This window comes from Babylonia areolata, chromosome 9, assembly GCF_041734735.1.
Source record: "Babylonia areolata isolate BAREFJ2019XMU chromosome 9, ASM4173473v1, whole genome shotgun sequence".
NCBI classification, from domain to species: domain Eukaryota; kingdom Metazoa; phylum Mollusca; class Gastropoda; order Neogastropoda; family Buccinidae; genus Babylonia; species Babylonia areolata.
The window spans coordinates 5,383,378-5,393,377 of NC_134884.1; the positions used below are offsets into that span (position 1 = coordinate 5,383,378).

A 10,000-nucleotide genomic window follows, 5' to 3' on the forward strand; every position below is an offset into this window, starting at 1 on the left:
TATATATATATATATATATATATATATATATGTGTGTGTGTGTGTGTGTGGTGTGTGTGTGTGTGTGTGTGTTTTATCTTCAGTTTAACGTCTATTCACTATAAGTGTTTTTAGACGGAAACGAGTAAAGAAGTGGATAAAGGAAAGGGAATGCATGTGAATATTAGTGTAAAAAAAAAAATTCATGTTATGTATCAGAGGAAAAGTATAAAGAGATTGTGGTGTGTATTGAATGAGGTGTCATGGGAAGGAGAATATGTATATGCATATCAACAAGTATTAACCTACAACAATGTAAATATAAATAACAACATTAATTATAACACATCACAGGAGGATACCAACTGGACTGGAGTTTAGTGTGTGTGTGTGTGTGTGTGTGTGTGTGTTACCACGGATTGACATAAGCTTACAGTGTGGTCAATAGCAAAGAGTTGTTTGTCTTTTGTGAAGGACTATGGCCCAACACTCACCTTATATATATATATATATATATATATATATATTTCCACAGATTGACATAAGCTTACAGTGTGGTCAATAGCAAAGAGTTGTATGATCAATAGTTCCTCCATTGCAATGGGAGGGAAGTTATTTTACAGCCTTAGTCTTTTGTGAAGGACTATGGCCCAACACTCATCTTATGTATATCACAGATTCACACACACAAACACACGCACGCACGCATGCACGCACGCACGCACGCACGCACACACACACACACACACACACACACACGCACGCACGCACGCACGCACACACACACACACACACACACACACACACACATATATATATATATAAGCTTAGAGTTGGGTCAACAGAAAAGTGAGAGCTGTATGATCAGAGGTTTCTCCACTGCAGTGGGACGTCATTTACAGTTTAGTCTTTTGTGAAGGACTAGGACTCTTAAAGCTAGGAGGCAATATTGCACTGGCTCTTAGTGCTGCAGCTTTGGGGGCTGGTTGGCCTTTAGGAACCATTCCAATGCCAACTGAACTGTCCTAAAAACCCAACCCTCTTGGCCAAGAGTCGGGGGTGTAATTTGGGCGAGACTCCACAAAAATCAAATTTCAAGCCTGTGTGTTTGCTGCATGTCTGTTTGTTTATTGGTTTGTATATATGTCTGTCTGTCTGTCTGTCGGTCCGTTGTTTGTTTGTCTCTTTGTCTGTATGTTTGTCCTACTCAGGTTAGGTTCTTTGTGTTTTCTGTTTTGTTTCTTGTAGACTAGAGTCCGTGTCTGTGCCAATTTTGTGCGTCAGTGATTGTGCGTCAGTCTGTATGTTTGTTTCTCTCTCTCTCTCTCTGTTCGTTCTTTAGTTTAACTCTCTCCATACGAACGGCGAAAGAGACGACGTTAACAGCGTTTCATCCCAATTACCATCATCAAAATATTGCAAGCGGAACGCTCTTATACTGAAGAGGTGAATGTTGACAATAATACCACAGTTCTGACGACGGAAGCTAAAGGTTGGGTCATTCAGACACCCACTGGACATCCGAGGGGTCTGTGTAGAGGAGAAGAGAGGACTGGCCGTACTGAGTGAGTTAACGTCTTTTCACTGTAAGTGATATTAGACGAGGGAAGGAAAAAAATCGAGTGGGAGGAGGGGGAGGGGGGGGGGGTGGAATTACTGTGTACGCATACGAGTAAGTGAAAGTGTGTGTGTGTGTGTGCGTGTGCGTGCGTGTGTGAAAATTATTGAAGTTTTGTTTAAAAAACCCCCCCAAAAAACCCAACAGAACAATATAACATATTTCTAATGAAAAACTAACAACTATAACAGCGAACCAACTGGACTATTTAACAAGGAGTTGAAAAAGTCATACATTAGCAATGGACTGCTGAAGATCGTCAACACTGAAGATGATTTCAGTTCAGGGATTTGTGACTTTAACATATCGCAATTTGGTGTGTGTGTGTGTGTGTGTGTGTGTGTGTGTGTGTGTGTGTGTGTGTGTGTGTGTGTCTGTCTCTGTCTCTCTCTCTCTCTCTGTCCCGTGAGCGCGCGCGGCCGCCATAACGTTCATTATTTTGATATCACAAAATTGGAGCAACAGCTGTGCTGTGATCCTCCCCGTGATAATGCCATTAATGACTGGAGACATGTTTTAAGTCTTCGACCAGCCAACTTTTTGCTGTCACCCCTCTCCCTTCCCCCCCTTTCTCTCCCTCCCTCTTTGTTTTCGTAGGTTGTAATGTGCGTGATCCGTACACGTGTACACACTCACACACACACACACACACACACACACACACACACACACACACACACGTGTGTGTGAGCATACTTGCGTAATTTTATGTGTCTATGAAATTATGCACACGTTGGTCCGTATAAGTGCAGGGATAGGTCTGACACTTGTGAGCGTGCGATGACTGGTAGGACTAGGACTAGGATTCGAACCTCATCGACTTATGTTGTGTGTGGTGTGTTTTTGGCCAACATCTTCTCAGCATCCAGTGGGTGTGCTCTGGGCTCAGATAATAATAATAATAATAATGGTATTTATATAGCGCTGGATCTTGTGCAGAGACAAATCAAAGCGCTTTCGCACCAGTCATTCACACGCATGCATAACTCTAAAACTGTAGAAACTAAAGACAAGGAAGAGGCAGGCAAGGGAAGCTATTTTGGGAAGAGGTGGGTTTTAATTAAGGCCAGACTTGAAAGAGCTGAGTGTGGAGACTTTGACGAAGCGAAAGAGGAAGTTCATTCCAATCGCAAGGTCCAGAAACAGAGAAAGAACGGCGGCCAACAGTGGAGTGTTTGAATCTGGGGTATGCGTAAACAGAGTGGATCTAGACGGGAGGACTGGAACCATGAACACGGTTTTCACCCACTCCACGGATCACTGCCTCTTTGAGAGTGTTGATCCTTCCTAACTGATACTGCAGTTGTCTGTATCAGAGACCATCACACGGTCCTGATCGACAAATTAAAAAAAACTGCACGCAGGAAAAAAAAATACAAAAAAATGGGTGGCGCTGTAGTGTAGCGATGCGCTCTCCCTGGGGAGAGCAGCCTGAATTTCACACAGAGAAATCTGTTGTGATAAAAAGAAATACAAATACAAATACCTGTTGACTGCCAGCGCTGGGACTGCGACAGATGAGCTTGGGTGTTGATGTGTGTGGAAGGACTCAGGGTGGGTGGCAATGGCAGTAATGCCAGTGAATCGGTACGGACGATGAAGCAGCGAGAAAGTGTGAGTGTGTCTGCGAGCATGCGGATAACCCACCTCTGTATTAAACTCATGTCTGTCATTTATATTGACATTCGCTTCAGATCTGACCCCAGAACCTCCGATGGGCAACAAGGACACCCCCCAGTCCACCACCAGTCCTGTGAAGCCCCTAAACTCCTCCAAACAGACCAGCACAGAGCCAAAGGTCAAGGCCACTCCACCCTTGCCCTGCCCACTGTGTCAGGATAAATGCGCCGACTTTCCTCAGCTCCAAGGTCACCTTCGGATGGCTCACAAGGTCACCCCGGAGGGCATGAAAAAGCTGCTCCTCGTGGTGGAAATCCCGGCAGCAGCAGCGCCACCTTCTTCCGGCCAGGGCCCCGAAGAAACGGAAACATCCGAGGACGGCCTTGGAAAAACGGCAACTTCCGAGGACCGAGAAGAAAGGCGAACATTGGAAGACAGCCGCGAAAAATCCGGAGCTTCCCAGGAGAGTCTGGGGAAAATGGTGACGTCTGACGTCAGTGGTGACGACACGAGCACGGGCCTGTTGGCTGGGCCCGTGACGTCACACTCGACGAATGCGTCATCATCGGTGACGGAAGCGTGTGGTGTGTTGGAGCTGGATTTGGAGCGGCTGGAGGAGACGCACAACCACCTGGTCAAGGATCAGAGTGAGTCATCTGCTTTTTTTTTTTTTTTTTTTTTTTTTTTTGTTATATACGGTATGCTGACCCACATTTTTGCTTGTCCACCATGTCTTCATGTTGTTGTTTTTTGACTCACTTGTGTAAACAAAGTGAGTCTATGTTTTAACCCGGTGTTCGGTTGTCTGTGTGTGTGTGTGTGTGTGTGTGTGTGTGTGTGTGTGTCCGTGGTAAACTTTAACATTGACATTTTCTCTGCAAATACTTTGTAAGTTGACACCAAATTTGGCATAAAAAGAGGAAAAATTCAGTTCTTTCCAGTCATCTTGTTTAAAACAATATTGCACCTCTGGGATGGGCACAAAAAAATAAAAAAGAAGCCTAATTATATGCAAACTGCATTTACTGTTATATTTATATTTTTTGTATTCTCTAAACTTGGCATTTTGACCTCTTATTCTGACACAACAACAGGAGTCATTATTATCATTTTTTGTTCAAACAGGAACTTCTTTTGCTAAGCATGGAATTTTTTATTTTATTTTGCAAACGTTTTTGGTGCAGATAGTAAAAAAGGGAAATTACTCTGTAATTAATGCTAGGGGACTTAATTTATCACAAGTGAGTCTTGAAGGCCTTGCCTCTCTTGTTTGTTTTGTTTATTAAACGGCCTACTTTTTTTCCACATTTCCTTGCCTACCTCTCTGTTTTATTTTATTTATTTTATTTTTTTATATTACGGCATACTGTTGCATATTTTCTTGCCGAAATGTCTGTTATATGACGGCGCGCTATTCCACAATTTCTTGCCGAAAATTTTTTTTTATTCTATATGAAACGGCATACTATTCCATATTTCCATGCCTACCGTGTCTGTTTTTTGTTTGTTGCCGAAATATCTGTCATAAAGCAGCATACTTTGTCACATTTTCTTGCCGAAAATGTTTTCTTTTATTTGTTGTGAACGGTATACTTACCCGCATTTTCTTGCCGACCATGTCTGTTTTATTTTTTGTCATGAACAGTAACACAAACCCTTATTTTCTTGCCGATCACACACAACATATGAGTTGATCAATCTGTTAGCTCACACTTATAGTTAGGTCAGGTTTGTTTGTTTTTTATTTCGTGGCTTTTAGTAGTATTGATGCTTGGTGTGAAAGTCCTGGCAGTGCCAATGAATCATCCTAAACGGCATATAATCGAGATTCAGATTCACCACGAACACTTCAGTGCTGGTTCAAACTCAGTGGAAGAAAAATTAAATCCAGTGCCACTACCCCCCCCCCCCCCCCCCACACACACACACACACACACTGGAGCTGCCTGTGAAAGGTGATGTTCAAAATCAGATCGAAAGCGAAAGTGAAAGTACGAAATATATTGCAACATAAGACACAAGGGACACAAATGGTTTAATTGTATAGGCCTTGTCTCTTACAAAAGGAGTGCAAAAACATAATGCATCACTAACTTAAACTCTGCCTCCTTATGGCAAGAGCTTTATATACGAAGTTCACAACATTCATCACTATTGGTTGGCTGGTTTTCGGCAGCCATCAGTAATGCAAAAATTTAAACATAAGACGGATGTCTGTGATATTTATAGGGAATTAAGTCATTCCTGGTTTCACTGTATTTTGGACATTCAAGCAGGAAATGCTTCTCTATTGCAACATGAGAGAGAGAGACAGAGACAGAGAGACAGACAGAGGCACACACACACACACACACACACACACACACACACACACACACACACACACACACACACACAGAGAGAGAGAGAGAGAGAGAGAGAGAGCCGGGAGGTAAAGTAGGCTTGTGATTATTCTTCTTTGCACTTTATGTTGGAATCGAAAAAATAAGATGCAACTAAGCTAAACAAAAATAAATTTAAAAAAAAAAAAAAAAAAAAAAGTACACTTGAGTGGACAAATCAGCAGAACATGAAAACTGACTACATCAACTTTTTCTTTCGTGCAGAAGAGGAGTTAGGGGCGGTTGCTTCTTTGGGGGGGGAAAAAATTCATAGATTAGATTACTTCTATCTGTCTGTCTGAACTGTGCCAGCTGTGAGTTAAAGCCTGGCACGCATTAGACCCCCCCCCCCCCCCTCAACCCCCCCCCCTCCCCCCCACCCCCCACGTTCTCGGCCACAGCGGGATCAAGGCTGGACTTGTTGATCCGTTGATTTTCCTTAATTAATTGGGGCGGGGTGGGGTGGGGGGTGGTGGATTTTTTTTTACAGCTGCAGAAATCTGGTAGCGGGCGCAGCCGTTTAATTGCTCCGAGAGGAAATGTTAATTGCCGCCCACCTTCCTTAACCCTTACTCCTCCACCCACCACCCCCCCCCCCCCCCCCCCCCCCCCCCCCCCCCCACTCCTCCCCCCCCCCCCCCCCCCAACCCATCTGTTGATTTTAACTTCTGACACATGGTGTGTGAAACAGCTCTCTAAATTTCCTGCCTCCCACCACAATCCCCCTGTCCCCCCCCACCCCCGCCCCACGCCCCCCTCCCCCTCGCCCTGTCCCCCCTTCACCCTCCCCAACCATCCCCCCCCTGTCCTCCCTTCACCCTCCCCCCTGTCCCCCCCCTGTCCCCCCTTCACCCTCACCCCTGTCCCCCCCCTGTCCCCCCTTCACCCTCCCCAAGCATCCCCCCCCCCTGTCGTCCCTTCACCCTCCCCAAGCATCCCCCCCCCTGTCGTCCCTTCACCCTCACCCCTGTCCCCCCCCTGTCCCCCCTTCACCCTCCCCAAGCATCCCCCCCCCCTGTCGTCCCTTCACCCTCCCCAAGCATCCCCCCCCTGTCGTCCCTTCACCATCACCCCTGTCCCCCCCCTGTCCCCCCTTCACCCTCCCCAAGCATCCCCCCCCCCTGTCGTCCCTTCACCCTCCCCAAGCATCCCCCCCCTGTCGTCCCTTCACCCTCCCCCCTGTCCCCCCCCCTGTCCCCCCTTCACCCTCCCCAAGCATCCCCCCCCTGTCGTCCCTTCACCCTCCCCAAGCATCCCCCCCCCCTGTCGTCCCTTCACCCTCCCCAAGCATCCCCCCCCCCTGTCGTCCCTTCACCCTCCCCAAGCATCCCCCCCCCCCTGTCGTCCCTTCACCCTCCCCAAGCATCCCCCCCCCTGTCGTCCCTTCACCCTCCCCAAGCATCCCCCCCCCCTGTCGTCCCTTCACCCTCACCCCTGTCCCCCCCTGTCCCCCCTTCACCCTCCCCAAGCATCCCCCCCCCTGTCGTCCCTTCACCCTCCCCCCTGTCCCCCCCCTGTCCCCCCTTCACCCTCCCCAAGCATCCCCCCCCCTGTCGTCCCTTCACCCTCCCCAAGCATCCCCCCCCCTGTCCCCCCTTCACCCTCCCCCCTGTCCCCCCCCCCTGTCGTCCCTTCACCCTACCCCCTGTCCCCCCCCCTGTCCCCCCTTCACCCTCCCCAAGCATCCCCCCCCCTGTCGTCCCTTCACCCTCACCCCTGTCCCCCCCCTGTCCCCCCTTCACCCTCCCCAACCATCCCCCCCGTCCTCCCTTCACCCTCCCCCCTGTCCCCCCCTGTCCTCCCTTCACCCTCCCCCCTGTCCCCCCCTGTCCCCCCTTCACCCTCCCCAACCATCCCCCCGTCCTCCCTTCACCCTCCCCCCTGTCCCCCCCGTCCTCCCTTCACCCTCCCCCCTGTCCCCCCCTGTCCCCCCTTCACCCTCCCCAACCATCCCCCCCCGTCCTCCCTTCACCCTCCCCCCTGTCCCCCCCTGTCCCCCCTTCACCCTCCCCAACCATCCCCCCGTCCTCCCTTCACCCTCCCCTCTGTCCCCCCCGTCCTCCCTTCACCCTCCCCCCTGTCCCCCCCTGTCCCCCCTTCACCCTCCCCAACCATCCCCCCCGTCCTCCCTTCACCCTCCCCCCCTGTCCCCTCCTGTCCCCCCCTGTCCTCCCTTCACCCTCCCCCCCCGTCCTCCCTTCACCCTTCCCCCCCCCTGTCCTCCCTTCACCCTCCCCCCTGTCCCCCCCTGTCCCCCCTTCACCCTCCCCAACCCCCCCTGTCCTCCCTTCACCCTCCCCCCCTGTCCTCCCTTCACCCTCCCCCCTGTCCCCCCCCTGTCCCCCCCTGTCCTCCCTTCACACACACCCCCTGTCCTCCCTTCACCCTCCCCCCCCTGTCCTCCCTTCACCCTCCCCCCTGTCCCCCCCTTCACCCTCCCCAACCCCCCCACCCTGTCCTCCCTTCACCCTCCCCCCTGTCCCCCCCCTGTCCCCCCTGTCCCCCCCTTCACCCTCCCCAACACCCCCCCCCCCCTGTCCTCCCTTCACCCTCCCCCCCCTGTCCTCCCTTCACCCTCCCCCCTGTCTCCCCCTGTCCCCCCTTCACCCTCCCCAATCCCCCCCCTGTCCTCCCTTCACCCTCCCCCCTGTCCCCCCTGTCCCCCCCCTGTCCCCCCTGTCCCCCCCTTCACCCTCCCCAACACCCCCCCCCCTGTCCTCCCTTCACCCTCCCCCCCCTGTCCTCCCTTCACCCTCCCCCCTGTCTCCCCCTGTCCCCCCTTCACCCTCCCCAATCCCCCCCCTGTCCTCCCTTCACCCTCCCCCCTGTCCCCCCCTGTCCCCCCCTGTCCCCCCTTCACTCACCCCCCCTGTCCTCCCTTCACCCTCCCCCCTGTCCCCCCCCTGTCCCCCCCCTGTCCTCCCTTCACACACCCCCCACCCTGTCCTCCCTTCACACACACACCCCCACCCTGTCCTCCCTTCACCCTCCCCCCGTCCTCCCTTCACCCCCCCCCCCACCCTGTCCTCCCTTCACCCTCCCCCCGTCCTCCCTTCACACCCCCCCCCACCCTGTCCTCCCTTCACACACACACCCCCACCCTGTCCTCCCTTCACCCCCCCTGTCCTCCCTTCACCCTCCCCCCGTCCTCCCTTCACACACACCCCCCCACCCTGTCCTCCCTTCACCCTCCCCCCGTCCTCCCTTCACACACCCCCACCCTGTCCTCCCTTCACCCCCCCTGTCCTCCCTTCACCCTCCCCCTGTCCTCCCTTCACCCCCCCCCCCTGTCCTCCCTTCACCCTCCTCAAGCATGCCCCCCCCCACGCCCCCCCCCTGTCCTCCCTTCACCCTCCCCAAGCATGCCCCCACACCCACACCCCCCACCCTGTCCTCCTCAAGCATGCCCCCACACCCCCCCCCCCTGTCCTCCCTTCACCCTCCTCAAGCATGCCCCCACGCCCCCCCCCCCCCTGTCCTCCCTTCACACACCCCCCTGTCCTCCCTTCACCCTCCTCAAGCATGCCCCCACGCCCCCCCCCCCCTGTCCTCCCTTCACCCTCCTCAAGCATGCCCCCACGCCCCCCCCCACCCTGTCCTTCCTTCACCCTCCTCAAGCATGCCCCTCCCCCCTGTCCTCCCTTCACCATCCCCAAGCATGCCCCCACGCCCCCCCCCCCTGTCCTCCCTTCACCCTCCTCAAGCATGCCCCCACGCCCCCCCCCCTGTCCTCCCTTCACCCTCCTCAAGCATGCCCCCCCCCCCCTGTCCTCCCTTCACCCTCCTCAAGCATGCCCCCCCCCCCTGTCCTCCCTTCACCCTCCTCAAGCAGGCCCCACGCCCCCCCCCCTGTCCTCCCTTCACCCTCCTCAAGCATGCCCCCACGCCCCCCCACCCTGTCCTTCCTTCACCATCCCCAAGCATGCCCCCCCTGTCCTCCCTTCACCCTCCTCAAGCAGGCCCCACGCCCCCCCCCCCTGTCCTCCCTTCACCCTCCTCAAGCATGCCCCCACGCCCCCCCACCCTGTCCTTCCTTCACCATCCCCAAGCATGCCCCCCCCCTGTCCTCCCTTCACCCTCCTCAAGCATGCCCCCACGCCCCCCCTGTCCTCCCTTCACCCTCCTCAAGCATCCCCCCCTCACCCTGTCCTCCCTTCACCATCCCCAAGCATGCCCCCACCCCCCCACCCCCCTGTCCTCCCTTCACCCTCCTCAAGCATGCCCCCACACCCACACCCCCCCCTGTCCTCCCTTCACCATCCTCAAGCAGGCCCTACCCCCCACGCCCCCCCCTGTCCTCCCTTCATCCTCCACAAGCATGCCCCCACACCCACACCCCCCACCCTGTCCTCCTCAAGCATGCCCCCACACCCCCCCCCCTGTCCTCCCTTCACCCTCCTCA

The 10,000-nt window shown here is 53.9% G+C and overlaps 1 protein-coding gene across 1 annotated transcript in view; it reads left to right on the forward strand.

Moving 5' to 3' along the window:
- The first annotated feature begins 3,370 nt into the window (after positions 1-3,370).
- LOC143285932 (zinc finger homeobox protein 3-like) overlaps positions 3,371-10,000 on the forward strand; it is a 38,857-nt gene continuing 32,227 nt past the window's right edge. The window contains exon 1 of the mRNA XM_076593384.1: positions 3,371-3,864. Within this exon, the coding sequence (XP_076449499.1) occupies positions 3,477-3,864 (388 nt within the window). The 5' untranslated portion in view covers positions 3,371-3,476. The remainder of the gene's footprint in view (positions 3,865-10,000) is intronic.